We start from the raw sequence: 18,776 nt of genomic DNA, 5'->3' as shown, positions 1-18,776 counted from the left end.
CCCTCCTGGATGTGCCGCAGTGTCCGGAGCTCGGACTCCAGCTCATCAATTCTGAGCTGGAGTTCCTCCAGCAACCAACACTTGCTGCAGATGTGGTCACTGCGGCTCGCAATGGGATCTGCCAGCTCCCACATCATACAGCTACAGCACATCACCTGCCCAGCCATCTCGACTTAGATAATTAATTTATTAATTAGCTTTGCAGTGTTTTTTTTTCAAATTTGGTGCAGATTTCCCACCAACCAACCAATCAGGTCACAGCTTTCCTGTGATGTCACTTTTTTAGTTTTGACTTCAGTTACTCTGTGCCCCAAGGTCACCGCTCCGATGCTCCTCCCTCCGAGTCTGCTCCCTGGAGACAAGGCTGCGAATCCCCAAGGTAAGCTAGATTTATACTCACCGCTCCGGTGCTCCTCCCTCCGAGTCTGCTCCAGGGTTTACTCACCAATCAGCTGCTTTTTCTTTAAAATCCACTTTCAGAAGAGTGTCCCTCACATGTCTGGTGCACTCATGAAGGCTCTGCCTCTTCCTCTCTTTTTCTTTTAGGTTTGAGGAGGAGGGAGGGATGGAAACACTACAGCAATGTAATGTTTGGGGCTATTCCGTTCTTTGACAGTGGGTCCTCCTCAATTCCCTCCTGAGTCGCGGTGACTTCTCCCAGAATGCTTCAGTCACTTCTCACCAGCGCCCTCTGTTGGATGCTCTTCCTCCTGTTGAGTGCAAGAGTCCTTCTCCTCAATTACCTCCTGAGTTGCAGTGGCTGCGGTGACTTCTCCCAGAATGCTTCAGTCACTTCTCACCAACGCCCTCTGTTGTTGGCCTGTATTGTTAGGGGGTTGGAGTTTTTAAAATAGGGAAGTCTTGTTACAACTGTACAGGGTGTTGGTGAGGCTGCAGCTGGAGTATTGTGTACAGTTTTGGTCCCCATATTTAAGAAAATATATACTGGCATCCGAGGCAGTTCAAAAGAGATTCACTAGGCTGATTGCTGGGATGAAGGGGTTGACTTATCAAGAATGGCTAAACAGGTTAGGCCTTTATTCATTAGAGTTTAGAAGAATGAGGGGTGATCTTATTGAACGTACAAGATTCTGAGGGGGCTTGACAGAGTAGATGTTGAGAAGGTGTTTCTACTAGTGCGGGAATCTCGAATTAGGCATTTAAAACTGAGATGCAAAGGAATTTCTTCTCTGAGGGTAGTGAATGTCTGGAATTCTCCAGAGAGTGGTGGAGGCTAGATCACAAAGTATTTAAAGAGGAGATAGATAGACTTTTGAAATATCTGGGTGCTGAGGGTTATGAGAAACTGGCACGAAAGAGCAGTTGAGGTCTGGGCAGATCAGCCATGATCTTATTGAATGGTGGGGCAGGCCTGAGGGGCTGAATAGCCTACCCCTACTCCTTATGTTCTTATGAGTGACTACTGCACAGTCATTGTGGGGACGAGATCCCGCCTTCACACTGAGGATACCCTCCAACGTGTTGTGCAGCACTACCACCGTACTAAATGGGATAGATTTTGAACAGATCTAGCAACTCAAGACTGGGCATCCATGAGGCGCTGTGGGCCATCAACAGCAGCAGGATTGTACTCGAACACAATCTGTAACCTCATGGCCCAGCATGTCCCCCATTCTATCATTACCACCAAGCTAGGGGATCAACCCTGGTTCAATGAAGAGTGCAGGAAGGCATGCCAGGAGCAGCACCAGGCATATCTAAAGATGAGGTGTCAACCTAGTGAAGCTACAACACAGGACTACTTATGTGCCAAGCAGCATAAGCAGCACATGATAGACAGAGCTAAGCAAATCCACAACCAACAGATCAGATCTAAGCTCTGTAGACCCAACACATCCAGTTGTGAATGGTGGTGGACAATTAAACAACTCACTGGAGGAAGAGGCTCCACAGATATCCCCATCTACAATGATGGTGGAGCCCAGCACATCAGTGCAAAAGAAGGCTGAAGCATTTGCTACAATCTTCAGCCATAAGTGGATGATCCATCTCGGCCTCCTCCGGAAGTTTCCAGCATCACAGGTGCCAGTCTTCAACCAATTCAATTCACTCCACATGATATCAAGAAATAGCTTAAGGCACTGTATAGTGCAAAGGCTATGGGCCCTGACAATATTCCGGCAATAATACTGAAGACTTGTAGTCCTGAACTTGCCGCACCCCTTGCCAAGCTGTTCCAGTACAGCTACAACACTGGCATCTACCCGGCTATGTGGAAAATTGCCCAGGTATGTTCTGTACACAAAAAGCAGAACAAATCCAACCTGACCAATTACCGCACCATCAGTCTACTCTCGATCATCAGTAAAGTAATGGAAGGGGTCTTCATCAGTGATATCAAGCGACACTTGCTAAGCAATAACCTGCTTACTGACGCCCAGGTTGGGTTCTGCCAAGGCCACTCAGCTCCTGACCTCATTACAGTCTTGGTTGAAACATGGACAAAAGAGCTGAACTCCCGAGGTGAGGTGAGAATGACTGCCCTTGACATCATGGCCACATTTGACCGAGTGTGGCATCAAGGAGACCTAGCAAAACTGGAGTCAATGGGAATCAAGGGGAAAACTCTCCACTGGTTGGAGTCATACCTAGCACAAAGGAAGATGTTTGTGGTTGTTGGAGGTCAGTCATCTCAGCTCCAGGACATCGCTGCAGGAGTTCCTCAGGGTAGTGTCCTCAGCGCAACCATCTTCAGCTTCTTCATCAATGACCTTCCTTCCATCATCAGGTCAGAAGTGGGGATGTTCACTGATGATTGCACAATGTTCAGCACCATTCGCGACTCCTCCGATACTGAAGCAGTCCATGTCCAAATGCAGCAAGAGCTGGACAATATCCAGACTTGAGCTGACAAGTGGCAAGTAACATTCACGCCCCACAAGTGCCAGGCAATAACCATCTCCAAGAAGAGAGAATCTAACCTTCACCCCTCGACATTCAATGGCATTACCATCACTGAATCCCCCACTATCAATATCCTGGGGGTTACCATCGACCAGAAGCTGAATTAGACCAACCATATAAATATTTTGGCTACAAGAGCAGGTCAGAAGCTGGGAATTCTGTGAAGAGTAACTCACCTCCTGACTCCCCAAAGCCTGTCCACCATCTACGAGGCAGAAGTGTGCTGGAATACTCTCCACTTGCCTGCAGCAACTCACAAAGGCTCCTTCAACAGCACCTTCCAAACCTTTGACCTCTACCACCTAGAAGGACAAGGGCAGCAGATGCATGGGAGCACCACCAGCTGCAAGCTCCCCTCCAAGCCATACACTGCATCCCGACTTGGAACCTATATTGCCATTCCATCACTGTCACTGGGTCAAAATCCTGTAACTCCCTTCCTAACCGCACACTACAACACAGATTGCAGTGGTTCAAGAAGGTGGCTCATTAGCAGCTTCTCAAGGGCAATTAGGAACGGGTATAAATGCTGACCTAGCCAGCAATGCCCACATCCCATGAGTGAATTAAAAAAAAATGTAAAATTTTTAAATCTCCAACTGTTGTAATCTGAAGGAATGATACTCCATACACAATAATTAGTTTTCAGTGCCAGAGAGGTTGACTGGCAATAATTAACACATCACCACAACTGGTACTTGGATAGTGCCTTCAACATAATCAAACATCCCAAGGCACCTCATTTTAAAATCAACATTTGACACCAAGCCATGTAAGAAGATATTAGGGCTAATAACAAAACTTGGTCAAAATGTTAAGCTTTAACAAGTGTCTCAAAGGAGGACAGAGAGGTGGGGAGGTTTAGGGAGGGATTCTAAAATTTGGGGTCTAGACCGCACATTCTACCCCCCCGATAGGGACCCCCACGCCAGAGTGTTTCTTAATTTTCTCCGCGAGAGGTGGTCACCCTGCGGCCACTGCGCATACATTATACTGACAACCCAAATAATGGAATTGCACAAAATGTTTTACTCATCTTCCACAAGCACTGACCCAACATGGTGATCTTTAAATTAAACATCTTATCAAAATAATAATCTTCCCAATTTTTTTCCCCCAAAAATATATAATCAACATTACAAAATTAAACATCCTTTTGAAGAGAATCTCATACAATATTTTCAATTTACAGCTAACATATTTTACATTTCAAAAGAATGAAAGAAAGTGATATTATTCTCGCTCATAAATATTTATATATCAGAGCGGCATGGAGTTTCCAAAGTGGCACCAAAACACACACAGAACATGTCTTAGATTTGTCAAGGAAAGCAGTGGTAGAATTGATCATTTACAAACACTTAACTAGAGGCTTGCCAGGATTACCCTGGAGTCTCCAGGAATTAAAGATTAATCTCCAGGCTACAGCAATGGGCGAATACCCAGGAGAAAAATCAAAGGGGTTTAAAGAATGTGCCTTAAAATTAAATGTTGGAACATTTCTGCTTGCTTGTTATAAAAATATTGTACATCAGGGAAAAGGAAAAAGACTGACTCAGTCAAGAAGTATCCAATCAGGTAATGAAGAGTCTGTTTTCTAATTGGGTGTGGGCACCGTGAGGACAGACGTGTCAGGCAACCAATGGTGGGAGTGTAGGGACGTGGCCGTTGGACACTTGACCTTATATGTCCAAGCAGAGTTGGCAACCTTACTAACTTAGCAACCTAGGTACAAAGACGACAGCTCCTTTTACAGGATCAAGAGACACTTCTTTTTTCTGAATTACCTGGAAAAACTCAGCAGGTCTGGCAGCATCGGCGGAGAAGAAATCAGTTAACGTTTCGAGCCTTCATGGCCCTTCGGCAGAACTGAAACATAGTTAGAAGAAGGGAGATATATAAACTGGTTTAAGGTGGGTGGGGAGGGGGAGAGAGAGACATTGAGGGTGTGGTGATTGTGGAGATGAGCAGATAATCAAAAGATGTCACAGACAAAAGGGTCAAAGAGGTGTTGAAGGTGGTGATATTTGTCTAAGAAAAGTGCTAATTAAGAATGGAAGACAGGATATTCAAAGCACAGCTCTAGTGGGGGTGGGGTGGAAAGACTAACGAGGTTTTAGTTTTAGATTTAAAAATAATGGAAATAGGTGGGGAAAGAAGAATCTATATAAATTATTGAAAAAAAAGGCGGGGGGGTGGGGGGGAGAAACGGGGTGGGGATGGGGGGAGGGGGAGTTTAAGATCTAAAGTTGTTGAATTCAATTTTCAGCCCGGAAGGCTGTAAAGTGCCTAGTCGGAAGATGAGGTGCTGTTCCTCCAGTTTGCGTTGGGCTTCACTGGAACAATGCAGCAAGCCAAGGACAGACATGTGGGCAAGAGAACAGGGTGGAGTGTTAAAATGGCAAGCGACAGGGAGGTTTGGGTCTTTCTTGCGGACAGACCGCAGGTGTTCTGCAAAACGGTCGCCCAGTTTGCGTTTGGTCTCTCCAATGTAGAGGAGACCGCATTGGGAGCAACGAATGCAGTAGACTAAGTTAGGGGAAATGCAAGTGAAATGCTGCTTCACTTGAAAGGAGTGTTTGGGCCCTTGGACGGTGAGGAGAGAGGAAGTGAAGGGGCAGGTGTTGCATCTTCTGCGTGGGCATGGGGAGGTGCCATAAGTGGGGGTTGAGGAAGCATCTGCAAAGTTGTGGTCCCAACACTGACCCCTGCGGAACTCCACTAGTCACCAGCCGCCATCCTGAGAAGGACCCCCTTATCCCCACTCTCTGCCTCCTGCCAGACAGCCAATCTTCTATCCATGCTAGTACCTTGCCTCTAACACCATGGGCTCTTATCTTACTGAGCAGCCTCCTGTGCAGCACCTTGTCAAAGGCCTTCTGGAAGTCCAAGTAGATAACATCCATTGGCTCTCCTTTGTCTAACCTACTCGTTACCTCCTCAAAGAATTCTAACAGATTTGTCAGGCATGACCTCCCCTTGATGAAACCATGCTGACTTTGCCCGATTTTACCATGCACTTCCAAGTATTCTGAAATCTCATCCTTAATAATGGACTCTAAAATCTTACCAACGACTGAGGTCAGGCTAATTGGCCTGTAATTTCCCGTCTTTTGCCTCACCCCCTTCTTAAACAGGGGGGTTACATTAGCGATTTTCCAGTCCTCTGGGACCCTCCCTGACTCCAGTGATTCCTGAAAGATCGCCACTAATGCCTCCACTATCTCTTCAGCTATCTCCTTCAGAACTCTGGGGTATAATCCATCTGGCCCAGGTGATTTATCAACCTTCAGACCTTTCAGTTTTCCTAGCACCTTCTTCTTGGTAATGGCCACCATACTCACCTCTGCCCCCCGACTCTCTTGAACTTTGGGGATGTTACTCGTGTCTTCCACTGTGAAGACTGACACAAAGTACCTATTCAGTTGCTCCGCCATTTCTTTGTTCCCCACTATTACTTCTCCAGTGTCATTTTCCAGCAGCCCAATGTCCACTTTTGCCTCTCTCTTACCCTTTATATATCTAAAAAAACTCTTGCAATCTTCTTTTATATTATTGGCTAGTTTACCCTCATATTTAATCTTCTCCCTCCTTATTTCTTTTTTAGTTGTCCTCCATTGGTCTTTGTAGGCTTCCCAATCCCCTGGTTTCCTACTGCTCTTCGCCGCATTGTATGCTTTCTTTATGCAATCCCTGACTTCCCTTGTCAGCCATGGTTGCCTCGTCCTCCCTTTAGTATGCTTCTTCTTCCTAGGGATGAATTTTTGCTGTGTCTCCCAAATTACTCCCAGAAACTCCTGCCATTGCTGTTCCACTGTCTTTCCTGCTAGGAACTGTGGCCTTAATGTCATTTCCCTGCCTGTGCCCCATTACCCTTGAACTCTCTTGTGGGAGAAAAATCTGTCTAACCCAGCCTTGAATAAATTCAATGACCCAGCCTCCACTGCTTGCTGGGGAAGAGAATTCCACAGAATAATGACCCTCTGAGAGAAAAAATTCCTCCGCATCTCCATCTTAAATGGGAGACCCCTAATGTTCAAACTGTCCCCCCCTAGTTCTAGATTCCCTCAAGAGGAAACATCCTTTTGAGGGGGCTTGTCAGGGTGGATGCCAGAATCTTATGTTTCAAGAAGATCTCCTCTCATTCTTCTAAACTCCAATGAGTATAGGCCCAGACTGCTCAACCTTTCTTAATAAGACAACCCCTTCATCCCAGGAATATGCTGAGTGAACTTTCTCTGAACTGCTTCCAATGTAGGATATCCCTACGATTGTGGTAAAAATGATTTCTGGAAATTATACTTGAAGAGGAGAAAATTGCAGGAAAAATAGGAGAGAGACTAATTGGATAGCTCTTTCAAAGAAATGACACAGGCACGGTGGGCAAAATAGCCTTCATCTGTGCTTTGTCCTTCTATGAATGGTCAGCAATGACCGTTCACAAATCCTTAAACTGTACAATCACAATTCCGACCTTTCTTTGTAAAGATATTTTTCTCCTTTTTCCCTCACCTCAGTCGCCTCACCTCATGGACCAACCCCAGCTGAAAAGATAGATAAGGCCAACGGGCCTGACACCACCTACAAAGGGGTTCACAAGAGTGATATCACCCCTCCCTTTCTCCACTTGCTGTGTGCTCGTGGGAAAGGATCCGATCTTCAATTGGTGCCTCCACCAGAGTGCATGGGAGGTCTCCAGCTTGAGCTCTTGCTGGCACTCCATGGCTCTGCAAGCTACCCTGACCCATGATGTTACTACCATCTTTACCTCGTCCTCCACCCCCTCTCACTTTTCCCCTTCCCCTATGATGTCCTTCCCTCTGGGAATGCACTAGCACATGTCGGGGGTTCAACTGCGGAAAAGGGGTGAAATGGGGATTAGGTAGAGAGTGTTGAAAAGGTAAAGCTGCATTTGCATATGTAAATGGTGGCATACAATAAATCTTTGAGGCATTAAACTGAAAATATTCTTTGATATGTAAGTCTTTTTTTAAACTTACGTTATAAATTCAGGATGTACGCTACAGCTGTTTCCATGGGTGGTAAATACTGATTCAGAGCTGTTGCAAAAATTCAGACCTACAAATTCGTTCAACTGTAGAGCCTGTGTAAAACCAAAGTAACATATTGGGTTAAAAAAAAACATTCCTTGCACTTTCTTACCTCAAATAGAATTGAGAATTCAGGAGGTAGAAGAAATCATCCAATCCAAGTACTGAATCTACTGAATCCACTCAATATAATGTGCTTTACCAAAGTTCGCCTATAGGTCACATGATTGATTATTTGTCTACATCATAGAATTATGTAGCACGGGAGACCATTCAGCCCATCATACCTCTGCTGGCCCTTTGAAAGAGCTATCCATTTAATCCCATTCTTCCACTGCTCTTTCCCCATAGCCCCTGAAAACATTTTCCCACTATCCAATCTCTTTTGAAAATTGCGATTGAATTTACATCCAGCACCCTTTCAGGTGACACATTCCTGATCGTAACTGTGTAAAAATAAATTCCCTTCACCTCCCTTCTGGTTTTTTTTTGTCAATAACTTTAAATCTGTATCCAGTGGTTAGTTATTTTGCCCATCATGCCTGGAAACTGTTTCTTCTCGTTTATCCAGCCCTTCATGATTTTGAGCACCTCTATCGACTCTCCTCTTAACTTCCTCTGCTCTAAGGAGAACAACCCCAGTTATTATAAATTTATCTTCCATATCAAACCCATATGACATATTAAAATTCATACCAGAGCAGCTTGGAGATGCTGACTGCTGATGTATCAATATTCATTGTCATGGAGTAGGAGGTGTCACATCCAACCCTTCTGTTGGATTAGAGCCTTTATGAGCACCATCCACTGTGCACAAAATTTTTTTCTCTGGACTATATAGAGGCGTTAGAGAGATAGAGGCATTTAAGCATTACAGGGACATTTAACTGAAGTCTCTCTTCCCTGGAGCCATTCTCATAAACCTTTTCTGCACTCTCTCTAGGGCCTTTACATCTCTCTTAAAGTGTGGTGCCCAGAATTGGACAATACTGCAGTTGAGGTGGAACCAGAGTTCTTTAAAGGTTCACCATAACTTCCTCCTTTTGTACTCTACACTTCTCTTTGTTAAACCCCAGATCCATATGCATCTTAACCTTTTTGTGCTTCAGGAGGACATTGACAGACCGGCGAAATGAGCAGGCAAATGGCAGATGAAATTCAGAGAATTGTGAAGTGATTTATTTTAGAAGAAAGTATGAAAAGATACATTATGAACTGAATTTTAAAAGGGATGCAGGAACAGAGAGACCTAGGCTTCAGATTTACAAATCTTTGAAGGTGGTAGGACAAGTTTTTAAAAAAAATATTCATTCACGGGATGTGGGCTTCGCTGGCTGGGCCAGCATTTATTGCCCATCCCTAGTTGCCCTGAAGGTGGGGGTGAGCTGCCTTCTTGAACCGCTGCAGTCCATGTGGTGTAGGTACACCTACAGTGCTGTTAGGAAGGGAGTTCCAGGATTTTGACCCAGTGACAGTGACGGAACGGCCGATATATTTCCAAGTCAGGATGGTGAGTTACTTAGAGGGGAACTTCCAGGTGGTGGTGTTCCCATCTATCTGCTGCCCTTGTCCTTCCGGATGGTAGTGGTCGTGCGTTTGGAAGGTGCTGTCTAAGCAGCCCTGGTGATTTCCTGGAGTGCATCTTGTAGATGGTACACACACTGCTGCAACTGTGCGTGTGGAGGGAGTGAATGTTTGTGGATGTGGTGCCGATCAAGTGGGCTGCTTTATCCTGGATGGTGTCCAGCTTCTTGAGTGTTGTGGCAGCTGCACTCATCCAGGTAAGTGGGGAGTACCCCATCACACTCCTGACTTGTGCCTTGTAGATGGTGGACAGACTTTGGGGAGTCAGAAAGTGAGTTACTCATCGCAGGATTCCTAGCCTCTGATAAAGTTGATAAAGCAAGTTAAAAGAAACATATGGGATCTTTATGAATAGGGACAAAGAGCATAAAAACAAGGAAGTTATCCTTTACAAATCCCTGGTTAGACCTCAGCTGGAGCAATGCATTCAATTCTGGGCACCACACTTTAGAATGAATGTCAAGGGTTTGGAGAGGGTGCAAAGGAGATTTACTAGAATGGTTCCAGGGATGAAGGACCAGTTAATGTGGAGAGGCTGGAGAAGCTGGGATTGTTATCCTCGGAGCAGAGAAGGTTTAATAGGGGAGATTTAATAGGAATTATTCAAAATTATGATAAACTGTTTCCACTTCGAAGGGGGTCAATAACCAAAGCAGGCAGGTTTGGAAAATTGGAAAAAAAGCCAGAGGTGGGGGGTGGCGATGACGGGAAGTTTTTTCTTTACACAGTGAGCTGTTGTGATCTGGAAGGCGCTGTCTGAAAGGGTGGAGGGAGCAGGTTCAATAGGAACTTTCAAAAGGGAATTGAATAAACACTTCAAAAGGCAAAATGTGTAGGACTATGGGGGGAGAAAGCAAGGGACTGGGACTAATTGGATAGCTCTTTCAAAGAGCCAGCACAGGCACAATGGGCCAAATGACCTCCTTCTGTGCTGTATGATTCTATATCTACACATCCTTTTTATACAGAGATGGTAATTCCACAGTACTTACTGTGAAACTATATCGTGCGATACTGAAATATTTCAGCCAAGCCAACCAGCTTACAACACTCGGCAGGTTCACCAGGAGACCCGAGAAGATCTGGAGAAAATTACAAATCATTAACACGGGCACGCAGCCCAATATTCCAGTCACATTGGCTGTCATTGATGTAGACTTTGTGACAATATCATGCCCAATACATGATCATGAGGAAATTATGATATAAAAAAAACCCCCCAGCTGCCACTCATGAAAATCATTCTAAATCGAATCTAAAAAATAATATAGAAATATATAATATAGAAACTGCACCACTGACTATATGGGTAGAATATTGCTGTCTGCGGGCGGGGGCGGGGGCGGGCCTGACATGTAAAAGGACGCGGGATGACGTTGGGCGTGTGACCTGACGTCATTGCGCGTCATTTCGATGTTTAGTTCGGCGGGCGTGTGCTTGAGGTGGCCGCGCGCCGCCCAAACTGTCAACGCCCTATTCCGGCCATTAAAAAAACCAATTAAAGTTGTTGACAACGCTGCCTGTCCGACCTTAAGGCTGGCGGCAGGCGAAGAGCCCCAAGCGGCCTTCACATTTTCCAGGAAGCCTCATCCACGGGCGGGACGAGGTTTCCTGAAGGTTTTATAAAATTAATAAGTTTGGTAAACTTCACAAACATGTCCCAGCTCACGTGACACTGTCACACGAGGGGACATGTTTAAATAGTTTTTTACTTTAAATTTTTAATAACTTTTATTGTCTATTCAGTCTCCTTGCCTCGGGTAGATTGCTGCGCTCTTTCGCATGCATGCCCTGACTCTCCCTCCTCCCTTCCCCCCCCGCCACCCGCAAAGGTTGCGCTGAGCGCCACCGGCCATCCGGTATGCTGGGCGGGCCTTAATTGGCTCAACCCGTGTAAAATGGCGGCGGGCAGGCGGTGATTGGCTCCGCACCAGCCCACTCCCGCCCAGACCACCCGACATAGGCAAGGTTCAGCCCTATGGGCAGAACCTTTGATTCGTGGTCAGAGATGGGACCAGTGGCAGGAGGGCTGCAAAATTGCTCGCGGAGAGCAGCTGGCTCACGGCCATTTTAAAAGTGGATGGTTTGGGGATTGGTGGGACACTGGAGAGACGCTGACTGGAGTTTTCAGGTCGGCAGTCAGGCACCCTGAGGTAACCAAATCCCCGCTAATCAATGGAGGCAGATCAGGGTGGAGAGGCCAGCATCCCTTCTTTAACCCCCCTTTTACCCCCGTGATCACACCTGTTAGATGGCCATAGTTGCAATCACTGGCTGTCCTGTGCATCCTATCTCCAAAGTGGCAGTCTGGCAGTATGACCTGTATAAATTTCAACTTCATTACAAAGTCTTCCGAGGACGCCCTTCCCCCTGTCCTACCCACATCGGCAGCACCCAAATCTAGGTGGGGCTCACTATCTCCCACGCCTCCTATTGGCCCTCCACCATCCATAATCCGATAGTGAGCGTGCACGCTGGCCACTGATTGGCCAGCCATTCAAAATTGCACTGGGCCTCAGGTGCAGATGTTGGGACCCAGTAATGGTCAAATGAGAATCCTGCTGTATATCTTCAGGGGGAGAATTTTCTCCCTGTTGTGGGGGGGGCTGTGTGGGAGCGGGAGCGGGCAGGCCGCCGATAGCCGCCCGCAATCGGCTGCGCACCACCATTTTACGTGGGCGGGCCAATTAAGCTGTGCGCTCCCTGTGCGGGCGGGCGGGGGGGTGGGGGTGGGGGGTGGGGTGGGGTGGGGAGAGAGTCAGGGCCTGCGCTCTTTCGTGCATGCACGCAGAAGAGCGCAGAAACCTCCCTGAGGCATAGAACTGCCGCAGGGAGATTAGTTTGATTGTCAAAACATTTTAAGACATGCCCCGCCCCCACCATGTGACAGTGTCACATGAGCTGGGACATGTCAATGAACTTTAATAAAAAAGTTTTATTCAATGTATAAACACTTCATGAAACTTCATCCCAGGTTTCATGATAAATGAAGGTTCCGACGAGGGTTCTGACTGACGGGTCGTCAACCTGAAACGTTAACTCTTGTTCTTCACTCCACAGATGCTGCCGGACCTGTGTTTTTCCACCATTTCTTGTTTTTAATTGGCTCAGTGGCTTATGTAACTCTTTTCGAGTCAAAACAATTAACTAAATTAACAATAACAAGGGATAAATCAAGCACAGCCTCTAATTCAGGTCAGCTGTAAAACCAAGGACAAAGTTTAAAGGAAACTTACAAACATTAAACCAAGATGTGATTAAAGGGGTCAACAAAACACCCCAGTCCCCGCGGCGCCCACCGGGCACGGAATCAGTGGTTATGCATGTGGAAAGCATACAATCTGCTGGGAAACATCTGCATGACGAGAAAAAAAACCCCACAGGCACATATTAAAACAACAACTTGAATTTAGTACAGGCCAGGAACCCCGTATCCAGGAAGCTGGAGACTGGACACGTGCCCAGACACAGGGATTTTCTGGATAAGAATTCATTAAAACTTAAATCTGGGCTGATTTCTCTGCTGAGCCAGACCAGGAGGCGGGGAAAGGGGCGGGACAGGGGGGTGTTGGCGAGGGGTGGACCAGGCTGGCTTCCACCCTTAATCCCCGACATAATCGGGTTTGGGGCCATCAATGGAATCCTGTAAATCGACCTTTCATCAATAAAAGATGTAATGGACAGCAATGCCCGATGGGGATTGTACAGCAGCTTCCAGGGTGGGAGTGTTGCCAGTTTCGAACGTGGCTGGTGTTTGGGTCTTTCCAGGTTTTGGGACACTGGATAAAGGGTCTGGTACCTGTAGCAAAAGGTTGTAACATACTTCAGAGGGTGAATTATCAAAATTTGACACCGAGCCACAAAGGAGGAAATTAGGACAGGTACCAGGAGCTTGGTCAAAGAGGTAGGTTTTTAAGGATCATTTGTAAAAGAGGAGAGAGGGGAGGAATGGTTTCGGGAGGGAATTCCAGAGCTTAGGGCTCAGGCATCTGAAGGCACAGCTGCTAATTGTGAAGTGATGAAAATCGGGGAGACTCAAGAGGCCAGAATTGAGGAGCATAAATATCTGGGTGGGTCATAGGACTGGAGGGGATTACAGAGAGAGGGTGGGTGAGGCTATGACACAAGAGTAAGCAAAAATCAAATAGATGCAACGTACGATCATGAGAATAAATATAACATTGAGATAAAGGTTTGCAACTGCTATGATGTCCTGTCCAATCGCAACGGCCAATCCCAGAGACGCAGCTGTAATAGACACTTGGACCAATGTCAGCAATGTGATGAAAAAGGCAACAGGTTGTAACTTGAATCCTGAAAAATAAAATATAATTTTCAAAGCGACAATCAAATTGTGGTCTGCCAAATCAACGATAAATATATTTTATAAGATATAAAATTACACCATTATCATGTTCTACAATGCGGTGTCCGATTCTATCTGAAACAAAGAACCGCATCTAACAGAAATGTAAGGTTTTGGGGAAGATTTGCTCTGTGTCGCCTGAACTATTTTTAACAAACAGGGCTATGAATTATTTATCTTTTATTTACTAAGGCAGTCTGACATGCTATATGGTTGCTGAATCTCAGGCTATAAATGTTGTTTGTTTAACGACTTTAAGTTTACATGTGATCATTTTAAAGAATATTTCCTTAAAAAAATCTTCGCGTTGTTTAAAGTATCGGCTTTAATATCCTACACACACTATTTTTCATTGCTGTTACCGACGTACGTTTTACCATCACCTCCCTGAGTTTGCACTATATTTGAAATATTCCTATACCAGTAGTACACAAGAGTAGTAACCAGAAGTTAGGTCTAGTCTAGTGTCTGAGCAAGACGTCCGTTCAGCTTTCCAGTTATGCTATTGTACTATGTCTGTTGTTGAATTAATGTCATTGTGGAGCTTTCAATCACCGTTCGATTTTCCCCTTCTGTTTCTGATACAAATGACAACAGTAACTCCTGTGAAGGTAGATTGTCCTTTCCTCACTTTGAAATGATTCACCCCATTTATGGCAGGGGTTGGACCAGGCTCGGTCCTTGGACACCCTAACGATGTACCCACTGGCAGAGGTTTGATTCTCCATTGCTCATTTGTTAATAAACGTACTTTATTGATAATCGGAACATAGGGCTGGATTTTACAGGGCACCATGTTCCCCACACCCCCCGCCCGCCCCACCCCAAGCTAAAAAGCCGCTTGGGAGCCCGCCCACGAAAAAGCCAGCTGCCCTGCAGCCATTTTACGCTTGACGGGGCTTTAATTGGCTCAGGGGCGAGACTTCCATCCCCCCCCCCCCAATTTGGGGAGGAAGTCCCACTTTCGGGAGTTGCCGGCCAATCCAATTGGCTGGCAGCTCTGTAGTGCCAGCAGCACCAGATTCGAGTGGTGGCCATCGCTGGGGCTACGGTCAGTCCCCAAACAGGAGGTTATGGAGGCCAGACTGAAGATAAGCTTTCGCAGTTTTGGCCGCAAGGGGAATGGGGAGGCCAGGATTGAGAGGCCAGAGGGAGAGTTAAAAGGGGGTATGTATGATCATGGGGGAGGGCTGGTGCCCCTGACGGACAGTTTTCCAACTATGCTGTGGTACCAGAATGTCCCCCTACTTGCCCGACATCAGCCCGTGCAGTAAAAGCTGCCAGGCTTCCCGCATGGCATGGGCCTTGTCCTGCTATGGGTAATATAGCGGCAAGAGTGGGATGAGGCACCCAAGTGGCCATTAATTGGCCACTTAGGGGCCTCAATAGGCCCAAGGGCAGGCAGGCTGCCAAACACTTCCATTGCCACCAATGGGAGACAGGCCAGGGCAAGCGGGCAGTTAGTGGGTTTGCCATACTCTACATTCTACAAGTGCCCCAAACTTCAAGCAGTCTGGCAGAGGAGGATAAGATCCAGTCCAGTGGAACAGGATAAAGCTATTCACCTCCTGGAGACTTTTCTGCCATTCAGTTAAGTCATGGCTGATCTGCATCTTAAGCTCATCTGCCCACATCAATTCGGTAACCTTTCATATCCTTGCCTAACAAAAATCTATCAATCTCAGTTTTGAAATTTCCAATTGACTCCCAGCATCTACACCCTTTTTAGGGGAGAGTGTTCCAGATTTCCACTCCCCTTTGTGTGAAGAAGTGCCTCCTAACGTCACCCCTGAACGGCCTGGCTCGAATTTTAAGGCCCTGCCCCCTTGTTCTAGACTCTCCCCCCGCCACCAGAGGAAGTAGTTTCTCTCTATCTGCCCCAGTGAACCCTTTAATCATCTTAAAAACCTCAATCAGATCACTCCCCCATCTTTTAGCACTAACATTTTGGGTGAAAGATTTACTAACACCATGTTCGCTTTATGCTCGCTAAAATTGCCTTGCCCTTGGAAGCTCAAGACTCAAAATGATGAAATTCTGTTGCTCACCTATCAGGAAGTAGGTTGTAGTTGCAAGTACAATGGATGGTACTGCTCTCATGGGTATCAGGTCAACAAATAACTTTGCTAAGAAGTATGAACTTACTCTGTAGTATCCGCTGATATATTCGTGTCTGTAAATCACAACATAGCATTAAATTACTATGAGCAAGGATTGGAGATAGAGAAGACTTATTTTACCGTGTACATTCCCACCAGAGGAAATCATTTCTCTGGGCAGTATTTAACGGAAGAGATGGGGGTCTCACCCGGAGAGCTGGCGAGGGCCCCAGGACTATGTGCTGAGGGACGCACTAAAGCCTGGGGCAGGGGCTGCAGAGGCGCGACAGGGAAAGGTCGTTGTCTAAGACCTTTCAACCATAGTGCACCAGGGGGCTGCAACTTGGATAGACCCCCTCGGGATGTATGACTCGCATTAAGTGTACACAGTAAATATTACACTCATGACAATTGAATTGAAGCACCTCAGAGTGCAACATGATTTGTGTAGATAATGTGAATATCATTTCACTGTGTTGGCCTTTTCGAAATGTTTGTAATGTGCTTTTTGATATTTTATAAATAAAGAAAATTTTAGCAAAAAAATAGCTGCGTTCTCTCTTTTTGTCAAGGCCCACTGAATTAAAGGCCACACCAGCACTAAACTGGACAGCAGCAGCCCATCTCTGGGATCAAGGACCCTAGGGGCGGAGGTCCCACCCACTGAAAGCTGCCGGCCTCAATACAAATCTTTCTTTCATCAAACATTGCACTGGGCTAAACCCCTAACTTTTTTGATGCTTTCACAGGATGGAGGGGGGGTGTTGCCCAGCCAGCTGGCCTAACCAGCATTTATCGCTCATCCCTAGTTACCCTCAAAAAGGTGATGGTGAGCTACCTTCTTGAACCGCTGCAGTCCATGTGGTGTAGGTACACCCACAGTGCTGTTAGGGAGGGAGTTCCAGGATTTTGACCCAGTGACAGTGAAGGAACGGCCGATATATTTCCATGTCTGTATGGTGTGTGACTTGAAGGGAAACTTGCAGGTGGTGGTGTTCCCATGTGTCTGCTGCCTCTGTCCTTCTAGGTGGTAGTGGTTGTGGGTTTGGAAGGTGCTGTCAAAGGAGCCTTGGTGAATTGCTGCTGTGCATCTTGTAGATGGTACACACTGCTGCCACTGTGCGTCGGTGGTGGAGGGAGTGAATTGTAGATAGGATGCCAATGAAGTGGGCCGCTTTGCCCTGGAGGGTGTTGAACTTCCTGCATGTTGTGGGAGCTGCACTCATCCAGGCAAGTGGGGAGTATTCCATCACACTCTTGACTTGTGCCTTGTAGATGGAGGACAGGCTTTGGGGAGTCAGGAGGTGAGTTACTATCTGCAGAATTCCCAGCCTCTGACCTGCTGTTGTAGCCACAGTATTCATATGGATAGTCCAGTTCAGTTTCTGGTCAATGGTAACTCCCATGATGTTGATAGTGAAGGATTTAGCGATGGTAATGCCATTGAATGTCAAGGGGCGATGGTTAGATTCTCTCTTGTTGGAGATGATCATTGTCTGGCATTTGTGTGGCGTGAATGTTACTTGCCACATATCAGCCCAGGCCTGGATATTGTCCAGGTCTTGCTGTATATGGACACGGACTGCTTGCAGATAATTCCCATGGATAGGAGAGCATGTTTGTGATTCACATTCCATTTCACATTATGATGATACTGGGATTGACATTTACAAACAAGTTCCTTAAGGACAATGCAGCATTCAGTCTCATGATGGAAAGAAATCTTTGGGGATAATGTGATTCTCTCTGGGAATAATGATGGGTCCTACTCTGTTAGAAATCTTGTTAATTGTAGTCAAATTTTTTGCAAGTGTAAGACTTAGAGGCGAAGAAAGAAACAAAAAGAAAGATCCAGTTTTAAACAGAGGCCACTATTTAATTTACTTTAACCACCTAATTACCCTGGTCACTTCAATTAAATTAGCCAATTACTGGGCATTGAAATTTAGAAATGAGGATGTTTAGGAAACAAGAACACAAGAATTAGCAGCAAGAGTAGGCCATTCGGTCCCTCGGGCCTGCTCTGTCATTCGATAAGATCCTGGCTGCTCCGATTGTGGCCTCAACTCCACTTTCCTGTCTGTTCCCCAGAACCCTTGACCCCCCCACCTTGTCAATCAAAAATCTAAGAAATACAGTCACCTGGATCACTAGCAGGAGGCTCACCACCACCTCCTCAAGGGCAATTAAGGATGGGCAGCAAATGCTGGTTTTGCCAGCGACACTCACATGGTATGATAGGATATTTTAAAAACTATTACAATAGCACCATGATCTCTCAGATCCTGCTTTTTTCCCCCAATTTAAGTGATGCTGCTCAATGTGAGGAATTATAATTTGGTCACATGGAATGATAAGTAGATTAGGCAATTAAAATTTCAATTTTAGAAATGAGAGAGACTGATGTTAACTAAAAGAAATTCATTCTATAAATAGTAAGATTTTAATTCCAAAATGCTGGTTGCCCAGCCCACACGCGGTATCTGGAGCACATCTTTGAGCTTTGGCTAGAAGCTTCGATACTGAATATTTGTCTTCTGCAAATAGATTTTCATCACAATTCTAATTACAGACAAACAGAATGGGTTTGGCATTTAATGTCAGAAAATCAGAGTTATCACCTACATGAAAATCTTCTTTTCTATGATGAACAGCTGAACAATAGATAGGCTGCTGAAACACTGGATGTTGGTCAGGAAGAACATTGCACCTGCTCTGTAAGAAAGCAGAAATGACCACGAGTGGATGTTA

General features: G+C 45.9%; 1 protein-coding gene across 1 annotated transcript in view; it reads right to left on the bottom strand.

Annotated features, from left to right (window-relative positions):
- Nucleotides 1-7,921: 7,921 nt before the first annotated feature.
- abcg2a (ATP-binding cassette, sub-family G (WHITE), member 2a) overlaps nt 7,922-18,776 on the bottom strand; it is a 43,480-nt gene continuing 32,625 nt past the window's right edge. Inside the window, exons 9-13 of the mRNA XM_078562594.1 lie at nt 18,651-18,740; nt 15,975-16,099; nt 13,720-13,874; nt 10,553-10,642; nt 7,922-8,029 (exon numbers count right to left, since the gene is read on the bottom strand). Of these exons, the coding sequence (XP_078418720.1) occupies nt 7,922-8,029; nt 10,553-10,642; nt 13,720-13,874; nt 15,975-16,099; nt 18,651-18,740 (568 nt within the window). The remainder of the gene's footprint in view (nt 8,030-10,552; nt 10,643-13,719; nt 13,875-15,974; nt 16,100-18,650; nt 18,741-18,776) is intronic.

Source organism: Cetorhinus maximus, chromosome 1 (assembly GCF_964194155.1).
Source record: "Cetorhinus maximus chromosome 1, sCetMax3.hap1.1, whole genome shotgun sequence".
Taxonomy (NCBI): domain Eukaryota; kingdom Metazoa; phylum Chordata; class Chondrichthyes; order Lamniformes; family Cetorhinidae; genus Cetorhinus; species Cetorhinus maximus.
Note: the sequence above shows the minus strand (reverse complement) of the source record. Positions and strands in the feature narration are given on the sequence as shown.